This window comes from Anas platyrhynchos, chromosome 4, assembly GCF_047663525.1.
Source record: "Anas platyrhynchos isolate ZD024472 breed Pekin duck chromosome 4, IASCAAS_PekinDuck_T2T, whole genome shotgun sequence".
Taxonomy (NCBI): Eukaryota; Metazoa; Chordata; class Aves; order Anseriformes; family Anatidae; genus Anas; species Anas platyrhynchos.
The window spans coordinates 38017263-38038296 of NC_092590.1; the positions used below are offsets into that span (position 1 = coordinate 38017263).

Below are 21034 nucleotides of genomic sequence, written 5' to 3' on the forward strand. Positions count from 1 at the left end.
ACCGCGCTTCAAACCCTTTTACTTCAATTGTAGTAACAGGTTTTAGAGTTTAAATCATTAACAACCTCTGCGTGAACTTTTATCCAAATGACTGCAAGTCACAAAGAGAGCACTTCTCTTTCACGGAGTACCTTTTGTGCCTCAGTGAGACCCATTCCCTCTTCTATTTTTTCCCCACCTTCATGTCCGTCTTTGAAGAAAGACGTGTGATTTGTGGAGTCATGAAAGTATGTATCGGTTAATGAAAACTGCTGCACTGCCTTCATCACGCACACCGAAATTGCTTCGGGATAAAGCTTCGCCTCCCCTCCTTACAGCAGGAAAAAAGTAAATTTCCCCAGTCCGGCTTGCTGCGTGCCCTGCAGGAGCTCCGTGTGGCACTTACAGCAACTCTTGGGGGTGACCTGAGCGTGCTGCCTCCCCTGCACATGCACTGCTCCAGCAGCCGGGCGTTCAGGGGGCTTGCAGTTCAGCCCCTGCTTCGCAGCTCCGAATCTGGGGCTGGGGCGGTTGTGCTCAGCCTCCCTCCCTGCCCCTGAAGTTGGCTGGGATCAGCCCCTTCACCCCTGTGCCTTGCGCCCATCACACTTTCCTACGGCAGGAAGACGAACCGCCTCGCTTTATTATTTTTCTTTCTGAAATAAGGGGCGGTGGGGCGGTATTTTTCTCTGCCGAGGGGCTTCTTCCCGAGCGAGCAGCCGAGCCTCACCCCAGCCCCTGCCCGTCCTTGCGGGGCGGACCGGCGGCGGCTGCGGGGCCGGGGCAGCGCACCCCGGGGCGCGGGGGCACCTTCCCCTTCCCCTTCCATCCCTGCCCTTCCCCTCGCCCTGCCCGGCCGGGCGTGTGCCTGTGCGTGTGTGCGGTGTGTGTGTGTGTGTGTGTGTGTCTGCGCCTGTGTCCCCGGCTGCCTCCCGCGGGCGAGCCGTGAGCGCCGCCGCTGCCCTTTGATCCCGGCGTTAGTGTTAGTTAGGGGCCGGCAGGAGCGGGGCGCAGCCCTCGGCACCGCCGCGCCAGCCCCGGCCCCGGCCCCGGCACGGCGCCCGCCCGCCCGCCGGGACCGCAGCCCCCCGGCCGCGGGGAGGGAGCAGGGAGCCGGAGGAGGGAGCGCGGCGAGCGGGGACAAGCCAGGTGCACGGCCGGCTCGGCTCGGGGGGAGAGGCAGAGGGAGCGAGAAGGAGCGCGGGGGGAGAGCCCTCGGCGCTGGCTCCCCGGGAGCCGGCTGCAGCCCCCGCTCCCCCGGCGGCTCGGGGAAGCCCGCCCCGGCTGGCGGCTCCCCCGGGGGGCCCGGCTTTGTGCCTGCCCGCGCCCCCCCTCCCGCTCTTATTTGATCTCCCGTTAACCGAGGAGGAGAATGTGAAAAAAGGGGGAAAATGCCCAGGAGGAAGCAGGAGCAGCCCAAGCGCCTCTCTTCACGTAAGTGCCCCCCTCTTTTTGCCATTTTCTCCTTCCTCCTCTCCCCGTCTCCTTCCCCGCTGCAGCCGCCTCCGTCGTTTTGTGCATTAGTTTAGGGTTACAGAGGTGAAACTGACAAAGACACAGCCTGGGTTATTCCTCTTTTAGGTCTGAGCTAAGGCAGCCATGTTGGTGATGAACAGCCTTGTGCCCTTTTAATTTTTCCTCTCTCTCTCCTTTCCCCCCTTCTTTCTTCGCGGCTCTCGCCCTTTCCTCCCGCTCCCTCCCCTCGCCCGTGATTGTGCATTTGTGCTGGGGGGGGGGGGGGGGCGGCGTGGGCTTCTCTTTGGGGCCGGGGGGGGGTGGGGGGGGCGATTTATTGGGGTGGGGAGGGGGGCTAGCACCGGAGGGGAGGGCGGCGAGAGGGGAAGCGGCTGCCGGCGTCTTGCGCGGAGCCAGCCGCGAGGTCCGGCCCCGGCTAAAGGTTGCGGCGGGGGAGCGGGGGGAGGCGGCGGGGCTGGGGGCTCCCCGCAGCCGCCCCGAGGGGGGCCGGGGCCGGCGGGGGGAGGCACGGGGTGCCCGGCGAGCTGCCCGCAGAGCCGAGCCGAGCCGGGAGAGAGGCGGCCGCAAGGGCTCGGGGCTGCCCGCCGGGGAGGGAAGGGTCAGGCGAGCCCCGGGCGCCGGCGGCGCTGCCCCGGGCGCAGGGCTGAGGGCATCCCGCGCATCCCCGGCACGGCTCGGCTCGCCCTGCCCTGCTCCTCCTGCCTGCCTGCCTGCCGCCTGCCTCCCCCCTCTTCGCCGAGCAGTTAACTTTTCTCCCGCTCCCCGCACCGAGCGCTCGGCAGCCAGTGCGGGAGCCGCGGAGGGGAGGGGAAGGCACCTAAAAATACCTTGCCCCTGCGTGGCCCCGGGGCCGCTCCGAGGCGACCGGGGGCGGCCGGGGAGGGGGGGGGGTGCGCGCTGCCTGCCTGCGGCTGCTCCGCTCGGGCTCCCCGCAGCCCCCCGGGGCCGGGGCTGGGGCCGGGCTGGGCAGAGGGGACTTGAGCGGGGCGGCCGGGGCCGGGGGGCGCAGCGGGGCCGGGCCCTGCGCTGCGCTGTGCGGGCGGGGCTGGGGCCGGGCTGGGGCTGGGGCTGGGGCTGGGGCTGGGGCCGCGCTGCCCCCGGCACCCCCTGACCCCCCCGGCCGGGGGGCGGCTCTCGCAGCCCCAGCAGCAGCAGCAGCAGCGCCTCCTTCCCTCCCTTCCCTCCCCGCTTTCTTCCCGCCGGGGTCGGGTTAAGGGCTCCACTTGGGCTTTTTTTTTTTTTTTCTTTTTTTTTTCTCCTTCCCCTCCTCCTCCTCCTTCCCCTCACCCCTCCGCTCTCCGCTCGGCCCCGGCGGCTGCTCCCCCCTCACGGCGGGGGCGGCCTCCGCAGCGCCCGGCCCGGCTCGGCCCGGCGGGGGCAGGGGCCAAGCCCGGGAGCACCGGGGGGCAATGGGGATGGGGAGGGGGGGGGTTTAGGGCGAGCGCCGCCGCCCCGCTTCGCCCCCAGCCCCCCGGGGGCCGCCCGGCGGGGGGAGGCGGCGCCGCGGCCGGCCCGGCGGCTGACCTTGCCCCTGCCCCTGCCCCTGCCCTCCGCCCGCCTCCCGGGCTGACACGGCGCCCGGGCTCCATTTTAGCTCGCTCCGCCGCGCCGCTGCCGGGCGCTGCCTGCCGGGGCTCGGCTCCGGCTCCGGCTCCGCCGCCGGGCTCGGGCTGCCCCCGCCTCCGGGTTGCGCCTCGGCCCCGACCTCCTGACCGCCTGCGCCGGGAGGGGCCGCGGCCTGCAGCTGCCCGCGGGGGCTGCCCGGGCTGTATCGCGAACGCACGGCCTGATGCGCAGATTAATTTGTTAGTGCCGTTCCTGGAAGCTTTTTGATTTTTCATTTTTATTTTTTTCTCCTGACGTGTGAAGCATGCACACACTGGATGTCCCACAGCAAACAGCAGTGCTACTTGTGAGATGGGGTTTGTTTAAGTTCTTTTACCACCAGGTTGCACTGGATTAAAAACTATCATTGGACAACACCCCCCCCAAAACACAACAACAACAACAAAAACAACCAAACAAAAAACCTAATAATACAATGGGTAATTCAGGAGGTCTGTAGGAATACCGTTGAGTCTGCAGCCCTGCAGGTTCAGAAGATGCCTTGGAATTCCTTGCCCTCAGTTCAGGGTGCAACTGCTATAAATAGTGATTTTACTTTTTTTTTTTTTTTTAACAACATATTGCCTTAATGGCTACGCAGGGTAAAATACATTTTTATTTTGCAGTTCCTGCTGTTTTCAGCAATGCATTTATTAAGAGCGCATACGTGTTTCATGTTTAAGTGTTAACAATAGGAAAAGAACATAAAGCACACCGTGCGGATCTAGAAAGGAGATGGCTGTTCCACTACTCAACCTTAACTCTGCCCCAGTGCGGGTATAAGACTGTGGTTCAGCCCTAAGCTACGTTACAGGTTGTTGCTACCACTCCCCAGTGCACCTAAATGACCCTGGGGCTCGTTTTGACACACGACACCTTGCTGAAGCCCTCAGTGATAAGTTGGGTTCTATCAGTTGGGGAAATAAACACCACGACATGGTTCCACTGATTGATTTGGTGGTGCTAGAATGTAAATGAGCAAATGTGGCTCAGTACAGTAAGTCCCGTGGGCTTTACTATAGCTAAGGTAGGAAGCTGTGTTTTCAGCAGGTCTAGGCCTTACTTAGTTTCCTATAAATTGTGTACACCGAAATGCACCTGAAGAACACAGTCAAGCTGCTTGAAGCGATGGGGTACTGCTGCTGCTGACTGGGACGCTTATTTTATACTTCTGTACATTGACTGCATTGGACAGCTGTTCTGTAGAGTTAGAAGTAATTTCACAAGAGAAGATGGCACTGCGAAAACACGTGCCCTGGTGGAGAAATTTTCTGTAAAAGAAGAAAGAGTTGTTTTAGGCTGTTGCAACAATTTAACTTGTTTTCAAGTGAATTGCAAGATACTGATGCTTAAAAGGTTGAAGGAAAAAAGGGTTGATTTTATTAGATGCAGTAATACTATGCTTTGGTGGTATTTGCTTAAAAGGGCAGAGTTAAGGCTGAGCCCTCAGTTGCTGGAGTTGTTTACAGCATAATTTGGTTTGGAAGGGTCCTGTGGAGGTCACCTGGTCTACCCCCCTGCTCAAAGCAGGGTGAACCTGAGAGTTGAGTCAGGCACGGGGCCATTTGAAATGCCACCGTTAACACGTTGAGCTGGAGTTTCCACCTGTACAGACATTCAGTTTTCGGAAACTGTTTAGTTACAGATGCTAGTGGAGTGTCTTTACTCACTGTAAAATCCAAGAGAAAGTGAATCCTTTCTAAGATACAAGTGAATAAGGACAGGACTTCAGGAATTCCTGGATAGACAATGGCTTATTCATACCAAAATGAAATAGTTGGGCAGCTAGCCTCAGTTTACAATGAAAGAGTTTGGTTCATAAGTTAAAAGTTACCTGGTGCACGTGTGTTATGATTACTTCTGGGTGCACCTGACTCAGACAAATCAATGATGCATCTTCACCGGAATGTTTAAAAGAAGTTTATTCTTTAGTGGGACTTAGTTTTTTTTGTTTGCTTGTTTTTGTTGTTGTTTTTGTTTTCCCTTTAACTACTTCAGTGCTTAGACCTAAATAATTATATTTTTCTCCTCTATTCTATGTCTTTAAGAATCCTTAAAAATGCATGTATAAATACTGCTTTAATTTGTTTTTGTTCTCCTGACGGCCTTACTTTCCACTCTACCTCACACCATTATTTTCTTCTCTGAGAGTTCCTGAAAGTGCATTTCTTCTGAACTTCGCAAACGTGACTTGGAAGAGATCAGCCGGAAAAGCAAAAGTTCTGGAAAGTTGTGAGACACTCAAGTAATATTTAGGATCTAGACCACTACGTTGCCTTAAATGTAGCAATCAATACTCTTTGGGGTTTGATTCAGTTTCAAAGACATGTTTGCAGTGTAGTTTGTGAATGAAAGCCACAATACCAGGTATACAGAGCTTGCATTTGTAATATCAGACATGACTGGAAGCTACATTCAAAATTTTGTAGTACTACTACTATCTGAAGAATGTGGTTCATTGAGGACAAACTACTACTTCTGTTCTCAATCTTCTGTTGAAGATGGAGATGCTGCATTGATACAATGTTAGTTTTGATATCAAAAGCTAGATTTGTGATAATGAGGGGGCATAACTCTTCTTGCTTTCATCGTCAGGTACTTTGTTGAAGTTTGAAGCTGTTTCTATACAGTAAAAACAAAAAGCACAAACTGAAGCTTTTTATTATATTGTTTCTTGTTGCTGGACTATATCATCAGAGTGTAAAGAAAATACTGATAGCAGAATAAATTAAGAGTAATTGAAAGTTTCCTTCTTATTTTATTTCTGCACCTTGCTGTATTTGATACTTTCTAGTAGCATGGGATGGTGTTTTGGATGTTTTTTTTTTTCAAAAGAATTCCCAATGTCAAAAAAGCTTTCGCCAGCATTAGAGAGTTTGTTCTGAGACAAAAGGCTTTTACAGGCACCGGAATCTCTCTTTTAATAGTGTTTATTACCTTACTATCAGGCATTGCGTGTACAAGGGGAAGCTTTTAACATATTTTCTATTTACTATTTTTAACCTCTCACCACGGCAGGGATCATGATATAGCTCATTGTCGACAAGAGGATCCATGTAGGGAAAATTATTATTCTTAGTATGATTAGGTTAATAATTTCATTGCCATCATCATAGCTGTCCTGGTGGTACTGTAATGTACCTCTCAAATGAACAGCAGCGTTTTGTTGGATGGAGTAGCATCTGCATTACTCCATCTGAAAACACTCTTCTTATTTTGTCCCACTCATCATAGCAAAGTCGTCATTGACTTTTCAGAAATACCTTCTCCCTTTATGGGGATTGTTTTTGATGTCTGAAGTTCCCGTCTCTTCAGATTTGCATTCTCTCTTTTTTTGGGGGGGGAGGGGAGAGGGGGAACGGTATTATATCAACTGCATCACTTGTATAAAGTCATTCAGTGGTCAGTGTCTGAAGTCATTCAATAGTAGACTATGTCTTAGTGTTGTCTGATAGTACAAAATATAAATCACACTGGAGTGTAAATTGGACTAGCACAGAGTCGGTGTTGTGCTCATTAAAGTTACTTAAGTTTTTAGGATCTTATGAATTGCGTTGCAGAGAGGGCAGGAGTACAACAGACTGTAAAACACAACCAGGGAAACCTGCAGGTAGAGCAGTAAAACGGGATATGTAAGAACATAGAGACAATGCATTTTTATTTTTAAGTCTTAAAACGGACAAAGAAAGAGTGCAACTTCATCTTTGTAACAGAATGATTGTTGTCTTTTTTATATATAAGAAGGCAGGAGTAGGAAGAATTTAGTTTAAAAAAAAAAAGAAAAAGAAGAACAGCCAGGAGGAGCTGGCTGTTCAAAGTGAAGTATTAGTAATTTCCTATAATTTAATCAGACCAGATCCCAGAGCAAGATAATGAGAGCATGACCTACAAAAGAGGACTTTTTGGAAGTTAAAAGGGTTTCTAACATGAAGCTTCACTAGGCATGTGATTTGTCATGAAGCACCATATAGAGGACTTTTTTTTCTTTCACATTGCAAAGAAATCATAATATAGACATTAGTTCAGATGGTTAGGGAGAGCTAATTTGGCTTATGCCTGGAATCCTTTTACTGTTACAGCTGTTAAACTACTCCAGAGTCATATTTGAAGAATATATCTTCTCAGTAATGTTTTGTTCTGGTTCCTGGTATGCCATTTTTTGATGCCTAGTTTGCGATTCGTGGTACCGTGATTTGTATCGGTGCCATTTACATATACAAAACCCGCCATGGTGTGTGTGTGAAGTGTCATGTGTTTTATGAAAATAATGTGCAGAAATCCTGAGTTCAAGGTAACTAGCAGTATGTAATGGACATCAGTTTTCAAGAGTGAAGGGGACTTCTCTGCTTTTCTTTTTGCCCCCCAAACTAAGACTTGTTATTTCACACTTAAAAATTGTACATATGAAGAACAATAAATGATGTTGGCTAATACGATCATGAAGAATAACAGATGATATTAGGCTGAAGGAAAAAAACAAACTCAAAAAGGTAGATATTATCCTTTTCCCCAAAGGATTATTAGTTTTTTTTTTAATTTAAATACTAAAACTCAGGCTTGACCAGACTTCAGCTCAAAGGAAGCATGCTGCAGGGCATAGTCAGCACGGCTCTGCACATACACACTGTCTTGTGGCTAATTCAACGTACAATTCAGTAACATACACCCCTAAGTTCACTTAAGAGCTTGTCTTTCAGTTTTTCTTTTTTGCAGATAACTCGGGGTCATAAATTACAGAACCGTTATGCTCCCAGAGACATTTCTCTTTTTCTTACATACCTTCGGTAGCGTTTACAAGCTGGTGTTGTGCTGGGCCTAGACACCAAACATGCTCAGTCTCAACCTGTTGACTTAGCAGTTGGCTCTATTGCATAAAGTTTCTCCTGCTTTTCAAGGGATTTCATGTTTGTGATGTAATTACACCAAATGGTAGCAGCTCAGGTTAAGCCTAATGCTTAGGCTAACCTGTTCTATTTTGCAGGCTAAAGAGTTACGATTTTTCTGAGAAGCGTGCAGAAAGGAGAGAAAACCTGGACTGCGTAAGCAGTGCTTTTCCTTGTTCTTTTCAGTACTTTGGTGGAAGCTGGCGGGGAAAGAATGGCTGATGTTGGTAGCACAGCAGACCACGAAAGAAAATTTGTTTTGCAAGTCTTTCCGATTGAGCTGCTGCTTAGAATAAATTGCATTAAAAATGAAAGGGTTACCAGGTGGCAAAGGTCTCGTAACGCATGGCTTAATCAGCAGTTTCAGACAGTGAAGTTAGGTTCCAAACATCTGCTCTGTTTCATTTCTTTTGTTTGGGACGCTCTCTCACTAGGATAGAAATAAAAATTTCAAAACAACTCAAAGCAAGCTCCTGTCATCGTTCCTTTGAATTCGGCATGGTCCAGCCCCTAGGGATTCCCATCCTTGAGAAGGGGTTATAGCTCTGCTGGCCCTCATCTGAAGTTTGCTGCTTGAATGTCTTTTTCCTTTATCACAGGGCTTTCTAAGCAGGTACAAAGAATTTTTGCCTGCACGGTCTTAAACTAGTAGGACAGAAGTTTTACCTAAAAGTTTCTGTGTAGGAGAAGATTTGGTAAAGGCTTACTTTAAAATTAGGGCTTCCCATTTTAAGTGGATGTTTTGGATGCGTCCTGGGTTGTGGTGCCTGTTAGGGTTTGTAAGATGGTGCATCAGGGCAAAAGTGGGAATTTAAGCATCCAGGGGAATGCTTAAAAACAAATGGCAAGCAACTCTTAGAAAAACACATTAAAAGACTCGATGGTTTTAACAAGCGTAACTCTGCCTTATGAGGGTGGTGGGCAACTGGCTGTATCTAGCAGCCGGTGTTGGGGCTGTTTGTGTTTGCTTGCTTTCCTGAAGCAGAGGCAGAATTGCTCCCCTTATAGGCCACTGTGTCAAATCTAGACCTCGCTACTGGTGACTGAGAACTCACTTCATCTGCGATTGGAGCAGAATTTCCCCGTGTCTGCTTTTGTATTTCTAGCACTCCAAGGCCATGAAGAGCCCTTCTCAGGCACCGGTGTAAGCGTATCAGCCCAGAGCTGCTCTAATTTCTGCTGCCCACTGGCTCTCATCCCGCTCCTTGTTCTGGAGAGGAAGGGCTGACACAATCCTTTTGTCAATTCTGTGTGGCCAGAGGGAGTTGTATGCACAGAGAATAACTCTGAAGGGGGCTCTTCTGCCCACCTTGAGGTACTTTTACATTGCCCATAAGGTCTAAATGGACTTCACGATAATTGCTTATATGTCTTCCTGCGGAGCGCTATGCCACATTGAGATAACAAAGCAAGCTCTAAATAAGCTACCTTGTGTATGGGAGGCAGTTATCACAGCAGTCTACCCAGGTTAATTCAGCTATAATACTTCTGGGTATACTCAAGCTGGCTCAGATACCACTACATAGCACTGTGTTGTTTAGCGTAGACGTATTCTCATGAGAATCAGAGTTGTTGTCTTTGAAGGCGTTTACTGGCCTGCATAAAAAGTGTTGGTAAAGCCCACAGAGTTTTCAGCCAAGAAGTGCTCTTTGAAAAAATCAACTCAAATCCCATTGCCATTGGCACGCCTGTTTGTTTGTGCAGCAGCAAAGCCAGTGATGGGATGGATGTAGACACGAAACTTCCCCTTCACTTCCAGCATTCCTCTCAGTCTGAATTTTAGGTGGAGTTGTAAGGCAGAATGTGGAAACGGATGGTGCTCTAAGTAGCCATAGCATTAGTTTCTCATAGCATGAGCTTGACACAGAATCCTAAATCTCTTTAAATTAAATCAGGTTTCCACTTTTTATTCAGTGCTTGCACATTATTTACGTGACCTCTAACTTTTCTTAAGTTTGGAAGCTGAGGTGGTCCCTCAGTGTGTCTAGGAGCAAGGAGCATCTATTCTACGTGGAAAGAACTGCTCCTGTGCGTTAGCCTACCCCTACGAGTAGCTTCCTAATCCTCTCTTATTTGGCTTTGCTTGTTAACCCCAAGCAATCCTCTCAGGGTCAAAGAAAGCAGCTGTCTTTGGTAGCAAACAGCATGACAGAATAAATACTTCTTCAAGCTCCCCTTAGATACGGTACCATAATATCATCCTTGTGGGAGGAATTAGAGAAAGAGAGAATATAATTTGCCATGTTTTAATCTGACTTTTGGAGAGAGGAAAAAATAAATTATAGGGGACTCGATTCCTGTGACATTTATGGGAAGGAATAATTTCAGTATCTAAAAGCTAAACCTTTTGTTTCTGAACCAGTCAGCAAGCTAATGTGCATAAAGCACTCAGGTGAGTAATGGGGCAGAGTAAAATGGTAAATCAGGAGCACGTTATTTACCAAAAATAGATCTAGAGAAGCTGCATATAAGCAAAAATAAGCAGTGGTTAATAACAAAGATCTTCGTTAGATTGGGTGTGCTGCCTGATCTCACCTGCTGTGCTCAAGTATTGACACACGTCCAGTTTGTGAGCTCCCCTCTTTGCTTTGTGACCCCGTGACAGAGGCTGTGAACGCAAGGGGCACAGCTAAAGGCGTGGCAGCGGTTTGGTCTGAGGCTTCCCTGGTTTTCTTTATTGCAGCTTACATATTGTAGTAGTGTTGGAATTTCTGATTTGGTTGTTTCTTTAATTTTTTTTTTCTTTTTTCTTTTAAATTTAAAATTTAAAATGTTTTAAGCCAGACCTTAGTGGTTTTTATCAACAATGGGCCAGCTTTGCAGTCTTCCTCTGACTGTCCCTGTGCTGCAAAGGTGATGCAGATGTGGTGGCCTTGGTCTGATGGGGACTCTCATTGCATGGGGATGTTCCTAGGGGGAAATTAATACTGTTGTTTCTTACGTCTCAGTATCCCTGAAACTTGAATGGGGAGAGAATTAGAGATGGAGCTGTGGTCACAGATGGAGCCGTGGCTGCAGCTTTCTGGGATCTAGTTATTCCTAGTTAACAACCATTTTCAACTGCCCCTGAGGAGCCAGTCCCCAGGCTTTGTGTTGGAAAACACAAGGGAGAAGCAGAACTCTGTGAAGGCTCATGCTGCATTCCTCCTTTGCCAATACTCACATGCCATGCAGGAGAGAACCTGGTCCTTTACGTAGACTGAAGAGAAGTGTCTGGATTATCGAGCATGTAGAGATGGTGATCCTTTCGAGCTGAGTGGAAGGAACTGAGTTTGCCGGAACGCCACTGGGGCTGTTGGGAAGCTAAGATGTCTTATTTGTACTCAGAGAAGGAAATACTGAGCTGACCCAAAAGTCAAAGTAAGTGCAAGTCAGAATGTTCAACAGTGCATCGTATCATCGAGGCAGGCAGATGCACACGCTTCTTTGACAGTTTTTTGAACTCCAAAATGTCCTTTATAGGAAGAGCAGCCAGCCAGCCTCCTGCAGCAACAAAGAGACATAGAGACGGAGAGAGAGGCTGTGTTCTTCTCCCTTCCTTAGAAGCTGGCTGAGTTAACTTTGTGCACAGGACGTGAAAACCTGACTTTAGCAAGTGGGAATTTTTCTCTTGCTGTTTTTCTAGTGTTAGTTATAATTTTTGCTTGGAACGGGCTTTGCATCCAAGAGATCTAGATTCCAGTGACAGAGCTTTCGGGGTTATCTGGTGTTTGTGAGGATGTTTGGAGGCTCAGTAAGACAGTTCACTGACAAGAAGTGGACAGTTTTTTGGAGTTCTTATTTCATTTTTTTTCCCTGTAGTTCAACAAGAAGTTATTTTCAGAGATTCTTCACACCTTTTGGGAGAGAGCTTCACAGACATCTCTATTTTTCCAGCTTCAATCCTTGTGTAGCACTACTATACTGATGAGAATTAGTTTTCTTCCTTTTTCTCCAAAACCACGTGTGATGTAATTTTATCTCTGATAATTCATCCTTTTTTCATCCTTTGCCAGTCAATATTTATGGTAAGTTTTCTAGACCAGCTGGAGAAGATCGGTCAGCCTTTTTCTATATGCGGGAAAGGAGCGATTTTTCATTTGGTACTTGCTATTTTTCATTTTGGTAATGCTACTGCTTTGTCAGTGTCACTGCCTGAAGATTTGGCAGTTGTATAAGTTGATAGAATGAAAAGTTACTTGGAACTTGTTCAAGAGAAGACACAACATGCTTTTAACCCCTTGGAGAGAAGAGGAAAAGTTAATGCTGCCATTTGTGTTATTCCAGACATTTGTTGGCCTTGCTTGAGATACCAGAGCCAGTAGCCATGAGGAAAGCAGACAAGAAGTAGCATATCCTTCTGTAGGGGTCTGATTAGTCTTTCACGTGAGTGTCTCCTAGACTTCTACGTAGTTATTAGACATCTGAAAGTGCTCTCAAGAACTACCTTCTGCATGAGAGACAAGGAAATAGTGTTTCCTTCTCCTTTCTTGTGTTTGTGTAGCACTTAGGAGCACAAGTCAGAGAGTCAGCCTGTTGTCCTCAGCACACATGACTTAACTAAAAGTAGTTTTTCTGGAAGAGAGCCTGTGTTCTAATTGGATGCACTGTAGGAAAGATGCGTTTAGCAGCTTCTCAGTGAAACCAAGGCAGCAGTGAATGAAGTCACGCATGTGGATAGCAGTTGTCCCTCTGAGAAACAGAGGTAAGCAGAAAAAAAAAAAAAGTGCATTCCTTGAAATGACTGGGTATGTTCTGGATGTTGCTGTTTGTTTTTTTTTCCAACAATTCTGAAACCTAAAGAGCTTTCCTCAGGTATTGAAAGGATGCAGGACTTATATTACTATGTCCCAGTACAAACCCTGGTGGGATTTCTTCCCTTCTCCATTCCAAAAGTTGACTATACCTTTGAAAAGATACAGGAAACCAGATCTGTTGCATAGTCCTCTGTACTTTGTGACTTCTATGTGTAGAGAAAGAAGATGATGCATCATTTTCACGTTTATTTCATCTTCTGTGTCTTTAGTCAGGTATTTTCTGATCTTTTCTGGAAATCCCTTTCTATTACCGGAGAGACAAGAGGTACGGAAAGGGAAATTTTACCTGAGATCACGTGCATCTACCTTGCCACAGATTTGATACTCCCTTTTGAGCCTAAACCAGCTCCCTGCTTCCAAGCGAGGACAGCTTGCGTGGTTGTGGTTTTCCCATGCTCTCTTGCATCTTTGAGGGTTGCCTTGTTCTTTAGATTCCCACCAGGGGCACTAAGGCTGCCTGCCTGATGAAGTGAGTACCTGCAGTGCCTCAGGAGTATTTCTGCCCCACCACCTTCCTCTGAACATTCATGACTTATTCCTGTTTTATGGGCGGTGGTTTGGGAGGGAAGGCACTTTGCACTTGGTACAAGGAGGTGAGGGGAGACTGAGGACTTCATGCCCTGCGTGTGTCCTCAGCCAGGTATGGATGGGGACGCAGTGGGTGCTCTTGCTGGCATGTTCAGGTGTGCTGTTTAGAACCCCTTTAAAAAAAAAAAAAGCCTGTTGTAATCTTGTTTATAGCAATTAAGGATTTCCTACTAATTTAAACAGTTGGTTTTGGCAATGTACAGATCATCTTGTCGTAGGTACTGTTACTAGTAATGCAAGGCTGAAAAATTTACACCAGAATAAGAATCAAGGAAGCAGATAATTGACTGATTTATCAACCTTAGCAGACCATTTTTTTTTTCCTGCTAACATTGTGGTAGCTATGCTAAATTTACTCTGGATTGCTTAAGGGTACAGATCCTATACGGTTTGTACAACACACGAGGGTACCTCCTTGAAAGGAATGGGTGAAGGAGCAGGTAATCAGCCAGCCTGGCTTGGGTGCCTCCGTTAGCCTTTGGGGCAGTGCTGTGTCCCCTGGGAGGGTTGGGAATTGCCCTGCCCAGGACAGCTGATAGTGTAGGCGCTTTATGGCATTTCCCTGGTGCTTCTAGATCCATCTCAGCCTTTCAGGTCATTGGAGAACTTCCTGTAAACTTATCACCCTGCGTAAGCCATGATGCCGAATTGCTGTTGCGGTAAGGGGAATTATTTATTTTCATTGCAAATTGTTTGTATGCGACCGAGTGGCGTGTTTGAACACTTTTCTCACTTTGGTCAGCCCATTTTTGCCAGATGAATTGACACTTGCAACTTCTCGTGCACTTCTTTTCCGACTGTACGGGTGACTAAAATCTTGTTGCTGTGGTGACCCTGTCAGTTTTAAATGACTGGCCACACTAAAATGAGCTGCACATATTGAGGGTAAACCAATGTTACAGTAATCTGCGCTGTAAACCGATCGCTTTTCTCTTGGCTGCTCTAAATTGCAAGGAACATGTAAGGATTTTTGTCCTTGCTTTCTGCTGTTGGGGTTGTGACTGTTTGGAGGCTGGCAGTACGTTTCAGGCAATGAAGATGCGCTTTGTCGCAGTCAAGACTTGAGACAGAAATCACTGCAGCCAGTTCTGGGAGGTGGCAGGTCAGGTGCAGGCCTTAATTAAGATGAATCGTTAGCTGATGAAGGCACCAAGTGGATAAGAACAGGCAGTTCATAGATGTATTTCAAAAAAATAGAGAACACAGATATGCAAAAGAGAGTGAGCCACCGGTTTTATCTGTTACCAAGTTAAATGAAGATTAGAAAGCAAAGCTTTCCAGCCCTTTTTGGCACCTAGATCATATGTAATGTGATAAGAGAAACTGTGCTAGTCATGCTTAATGCCCTACTTCAGTTTTGCTATGGGTACTTCTTGTGAAGTGCTCACTACTTAAAAGTGACACCTGGAAGGGTGCTTTTCTGAATTTTCTTCTGGTGTTTGCCAAAGCCTTGTGGATACCACTGACAGCCAAGAAGAGTCCAATTGCTTTAAGATGCCTTGAGCCATCCAGTCAGCAGATAGATTATGTACACTCTGCATTATGCCTAGTCTTGGTCTTGGAGGTGATCACCTCAGCACCAAAACAGCGTTGCTGGGCATGCAGAAAGAAAATCTGCTGGTCTTATTTCAGATATTCATGGCAGATGCTTACCTCTGTGGAAATGTATACAGTTCCTCTATTCCCAAGCTTTTCATTCAGGGTCAGAGGTCAAGTTTTTTGCTAGTACTGCAATCACTCCTATGTGCTAACCCCTTTTCTTAAAATCCTTTGCCTTTAACGAACAAAAAGTATAAAGAACTGAGGTGGTGTTACTTTTTTTTTTTTCTTTTGTCTTTTAGCTATCTTAATAATGCAGTATGATCCTTCCATTTTCTCAAGCAGAAGTGTCCAAGTGAATGGATCTTGTCTTCCATAACACCCAAACAAAATGTTATGCTGATGGATTGAGAATGCTGAGGTACTTCACTGCTTGAACTCAAGGTGATCATTTAGTCTGGCCATCGTTTTTCCTCCTCTCTCTTTTTCTCTTTTAAGTCAGAGATAACTGCAGCCTGACATCTTGTCAGGAAAAAAAATAAAATCTTGATTTTGGTGTCTTCTACTGCAGAAATGCAACAGAAGGCTATGCCCTAGAATCAGACTACTACAAAACGTGTTGGTGTTTGGAAATGAGTAACCGAGCCTCTGATACGTTCTAGTTTTGTGTGCAGTAAACAGTTCTTCAAAGAAGACTTCATTAATGGCCTGACAAAGCAATAAAATATCTTCTCGCTCATGGAGTTCATTTTCATCCAAGGATGTCTTTAAAATACGGATTCCTATACTGACCATTTGGCATTCACGTGATTATCCCCCACAATAATTTGATTTAGAGTGGAACCTAAATTCCTGCATTTAGAGATCTTAAGACTGTAGAAAGCTTTTCCAAATTGTTTGCTAGAATTGTTTGGGGTTTCATTTCTAATAAAGGCCCACATAGGTAAATCTTAAAATAGTTCTGGTCCTTTCTGAGGTAGGCTGACATGGTAGGCCTCAACTCTTTATATGCGAAGGATAATCAAAGTGTTAATAATGTTTAACTCTTATGTTGGAGATGCCAGCATCCCTATTACCTTTTGGCATTTGGTACTTTCTCAGTGTGACAGCCTGTTGCCATAGACATCTCACTGGAGCAAAACAAATGAACAAGCAAAGTGAATTTTGCCTAACTGGGAAGAATTGTAAGGAAATTTTCAGCTTGCTTATAGCTAAGAAAAAGTAGAGTTTGTAATCACTGTGCTGAACTTACCACATAAGTGAGCCCACTAATAAATGTGTGCTGATATTAAATGATCACTGCCGCTCCAGGTACAGGGAATGTCTCTGGGTATAGACTAGCACATGAACCACTTGAACCATCAAAGATCATTAAAACTGATTCCTATTTCAAATAGAGCTGTGGGAATAACAGTTGATCTCCTGCATATTTAGTTTGTCCTCACATTTATAATACTCTGTCAGAGTCTTAATCAGATATCATAACTGGTTTTAAAAGACCCAGGGAAGCCTGAAATTCCTGATAAGGGGCTTTTGAATCTGGCTCAGAAGCTGGTGCCTGAAGAAGTGTTTAGTTTTGTAGCAAATAGTTTATCATACTGTCTTTTTTCATCAGGAAAAAGAGGTGTATTACTTTGATATTTTAATGTACAGACTCCAGGTTTTCGGTTGTCCATATTCCTGTGGTGTATAAATCAGCGTGATCACAATCTCACGCTTTATGAAAGGTGTGCTCACACTCAACTATAGCTTATTATAGGATGTTGACGAGGGCCTGTGGAAGAACATTTCAATAAGGCTGTCTGTGGTATTTTGCTCAGTCTCCATAAAAGTGCTACAAGAAGAACATAGGTACCGTAAAATACGGTTTGTAAGGAACATGATTTTCTGTTGTTAGACTGACACTTTATGTACTTTAGGAATCTGTCCTGGGGCTACTAACCAAGCCTTTGCAGAGTAAGCTGACTTCAGGAATATTTGTTTCATCTAAAAACCTCATTCATAACAATCAGTTGTCTTTGTCTCCATCTCTTCAGGAGTTCTAGGTATTGGTCAAGTCAATGAAAGCTCAGTAAGTAGGATGCTCTTCCTGTACTGCTTGAGGAATGGTCTCGAAAAACACTCCTCTGCGACCACGTGTGTCCTGTTCTGCTTTGTGTGTGCGCCTCGAGTGCTTCAGCTCTGAGCTTCAAATAGGGGCAAAATCCAGCTAGAACAAAGTCATTTTAAATTGTAAGGAGACTTATATAGTATATATATAATAATAAATGTAGATTAGTATACACACATACATAGTATGTATACATGTATCATTGATATACATGTATAACAATGAGACATACTTCTCTGCCCACTTACTTTTCAGGGCTGCAGATTACTAGGCCTTGCTATCAAGATACTGTTTCTATGTCTTTCAGGCTTTTCTTCTCTCAGGAACATGCTGCCACCAAGTTCTAGAGAGGAGTGGTTTTAATTAGTCTCAGAACAATCTTTGGTGGGCAACCCAGCCACAGATGTCCTGGATAGAGCTTCTGAAGCAGCCTCCATGATATTGCCTACTGTGGCCATCCTGACCACAACGGCCAGGTCCTCCCTGAGAGGTGTACTACACTGGGGAGATCTGGGATGGGAGAGAGAATCCTCTGGTATTTTTCATTGGCAAGGCATGATGTGCTTTGCACCATAAAGGACCTCAGGAGATAGGTGGCTCATATTCCTGGCTAATATAAATACTCTCAGGCCACCAAATCCATTCCCGTTTCCCCATTCCTGTCCCATTCATATTAGTTTTGTTCCAGCTTCTTGGCAGAGTTGAAATTGGCTCTCCAAGCAGTCAAAGAACTGAGCAAATGTGAGAGGGGGCACAGGACCACTGCTCTTTCAGTTGTGAGCTTGTGTCAGCGGTTGTTAGGTTGCTGTTTGCTTGTTGTTTAAATCTCCGAATCCCTGTGGAAACAACGCTCCAGTAACACTGATCCTACAGCTAGCAACTAAAACCTCTTGCCTAGAACAGAAGAACATGAATCTTGGAGGCAAGGTGTCAAATGTCCATAGAACTAGCAGTAATCTTCTGAATAGCTTGATGTTTTAGGGGAGATCAGACTTGCTGTCCCTATGATGTCTTGTCTTGTGGTTAGTCAAGAGCCAGGAGAACCTTTCTCAAGTAGCAATAGCTCACCTGGGGAGAAACCGTGTATTTCTGTCCTCTTTCATGAACATCTAGCTAGTAAGAGAAGGATCCCTTTGGTGGGTAACAAAACCCATTTGACACACTTATTCTGGGGCCTAGCCTGAAAATAAAAGGTCACTGTCTGTTTCCCATCTATGACAAAATTTTCTCCTTTGAGGGACAGGAAATAAGCCAGTTTCACGTTGTCTGTGATAAGCGTTTTCAATAGTCCATCCTGCCTCCCTTCTTCCTTGGAGTCCGTAACACCTGGATCCTGTTTCAGAGAGGGAAGCGCTGTGCGTGCATTTTGACTTGCAGCTGTTGGCTAGTGGTTGGGAAACCTGGATGCGTGGTACTTCGGCACTCACGGTTGCTTGTGCACACAGGCAAAGCATCCCAAAGAGTCTCAGATACTGTGAGGTAATTAACTCATCTTTCTCTTATCTTGTTCATCCTGGAGCCCTTTTTAAAAAAGGAGTGCTGGAGAAGTTGCTAGGTGAATGTTCTGGGATTTTCTCGCAAGTGGATTTTTTTAAACCCATTTTAAGTTAGGGATTAAAGCAGAGGATATATGTCCTGTCTTTAAAGGCTGTGCCTTTCTTTTCCCCTCTTCTCCTTCCCTCCAGTTAGGAAAATCATTATTTTAGAAGATGTGGAGATGAAATACAGAGTCCTACCTAGGGCTTCTTTTCCTGTCTAATTGTGTGAGTATTTTCACACATCTAAAACACAGGGGAGAAGGACAGCACAGGGGAGTTATCGCTTTTTGGCAGTTCCTTCTTGCAGCTGTGCTGATCTCTGGGTCAGCCTGCAGTAGAGAAATTTGGTTCAAGCACCAGCAACGCTGCTAAACCATTTTGTGATGAGGTCAAGAGTTGAATAATCATCCCGTTGATAAGCGAGCGAGCCAGAAATTCTGTTGAAAGAGGACAGTGACTTATTGTGCTGCTTACCTATTATAGGTCACAGAAATCATGAAGGGAAAATGGGGGACCGAGGGCACTCTAGCACATGACTGTTTATGTAACCGTGACTTCTAAGTTTTATTTGCTGCTGTTGATGTAATAAAAGGAGTTAAGGCAGGCCTTTGTGTCTTTATTAAAATCATGATTTTCTTGCAAGCATCCCTATGGGAAAAATCAACGGTGCTACTGCTCTGGATGTATAGTCTAATCAAATGTAGCTGTAAATGCCTTTTAGAGGCAGGGATGTCAGTGCACAGTGTGCCCAGCGTCTCTGAAGTAGTGCTACAGACTACACACCAACATAGTCTGGTGGGTGTGGGAACACACAAAGTTTGTCGAGCCCAAAGAAATTAAGAAAAATACACGAATTGAAGTGCTTAAAAAGGCAGTCTGAATACAAAAACGGTAATTTGTGGGGAGCTGGACCTAGTGATTTATATAGCATACCACAAAATAGACTCCCCAGATACGACTGCCATTTTTAGGCCTGTGAGCGTTGCTTTCAGTAGGACCTGGTTGTGAAATTAGCAAGGGTTGCTGTGAAGCTGACAGCCAGAGACAATGTGTATTAGAAAGTGATAGGATATTAGGGAGTGATTTCTTGTAATTATTTTTTTTCTGTTGCTAAAATGATGTGCTTACGCAGTATGTATGGTTTACCTAAGGTATTTACTGTGTTCAGCCTTCAGCTCCTTCATTCTTTTATCTGGTCAGCACTAAATTCTGCCATGACACCTTTGTGACTGCTCATTCTCGTTGAATATTCTGTTTACAGTGAGGACTTCAAGTTCCTCTCCTCTTAATTTCATCCTGGAGCTTCTCCAGTATGTCTTTGACTGTCCATATTCCACTAAAGCTGTTCTGCCCAGCGTGACTAGCAGCCACTTTCTGGCAAATTTCAAGGCTCCTGTGCCAGAGGTGCTTACCCAGATTAGCCGAAGGAAGCGAGCATCTTTATGTACTCCACTTCTAAAGGGCTTACGTTGGTTGAGTATTGCAGAGCTAAAACAGAGACCTGGTGGACCTGCATTCTCTTCCTGAACATGCTGCCATTGTGTGATGGGAAACTCATCAAAACTCGTTTGGGTATTTTGCTGGTGGTGACGGTCATGATGGTGTCTGGGTTGCCCCACCTGTGAAGCGAGCATATTCTGAAATGGGCTGCCAGAACTGGCCCGGGGCCCAATCCCTAATCCTTGATAGGGGGATCTAAGAAAGGAGAGAGGAGGGAGAAGTATAGGACGTGGTAATCTGATGTGTTCTGGTGCTAATTGAAGCCATCCTGGAGGCTGAATAGGAGCACAACAGTTTACAGTCCATCTCACCTCTTCCTCATCCGTGACGCCTTTTACAGTATTCCATGCCTTCCCAGCTCTCAGCTGCTGCTTCTCCTCACTCGCCCCCCTTTTCTTGCTGTTCTTGAGAGAATTCACACGAGGCCAAACTCTGGATCACTCAGGTGTTGTTTCTGCTTTATTTTTTATTTGTCTGCCTATTTACTTGGCTTTAAACTGATTGCTCACCTGAGTCAGTCTGTGGTTCCCCAGAACTCCTTACGGACGACTTACTGCTTCATTTAAGTTTAATGTGACCTTTTAAATTCTTTAGGCATCTTTGCAGAGCTCCTCAGCTCCCCAGTGCAGACCTATCACTCAATCCTAGCTCTTTGAGTAGGCTATGGAAGAGTGTTTAGCATAAAATAATATAGAAAATGATTTATGATAGGTAATGAAGAGGGATTAAGTTATGCTGCTAAACTGCTGCTTATACTTCTAGCTCAATCGAGCTTTAGTTGGGCTAAACAAAAGCTGCAGGGGCAAGAAAATATCAGAGAGGAAACAAGCGAGTTGGAGCAATGAACTAGGAAGATGACTTGGGTGCCTCATAGCCAACGAATGCAATTGTAACTTTCTTTAGATTGAGGCAAACTTGAATGGTCATACCTGAAATCTTCATATAGATTGAGGTATTTGATGCCAAGAAGTTGCAGTTTCACCCTGGCAGGGTGCTGAGCACCACCCAGCCGCTTGCTCA

At 46.1% G+C, this 21034-nt stretch overlaps 1 protein-coding gene across 15 annotated transcripts in view; it reads left to right on the forward strand.

The window, feature by feature from the left end:
* The window catches only part of ZNF827 (zinc finger protein 827), a 163867-nt gene that overhangs the window by 59269 nt on the left and 83564 nt on the right, over positions 1-21034 (forward strand). For 3 of the 15 annotated variants that reach the window (XR_011809081.1, XR_011809080.1, XM_013094894.5), the window contains exon 1: positions 861-1413. The exons of 9 other annotated variants lie outside the window; for them this stretch is intronic. Coding sequence is in view for 4 of the 6 variants with exons in the window: in XM_013094894.5 (XP_012950348.2) it covers positions 1371-1413 (43 nt within the window). In the remaining 2 variants the exon portion in view is untranslated. Of the gene's footprint in view, positions 1-860; positions 1414-21034 lie in introns of those variants that run through there. 3 more of the 15 variants (XM_013094893.5, XM_027456689.3, XM_005014703.6) reach the window with 3 other exon arrangements.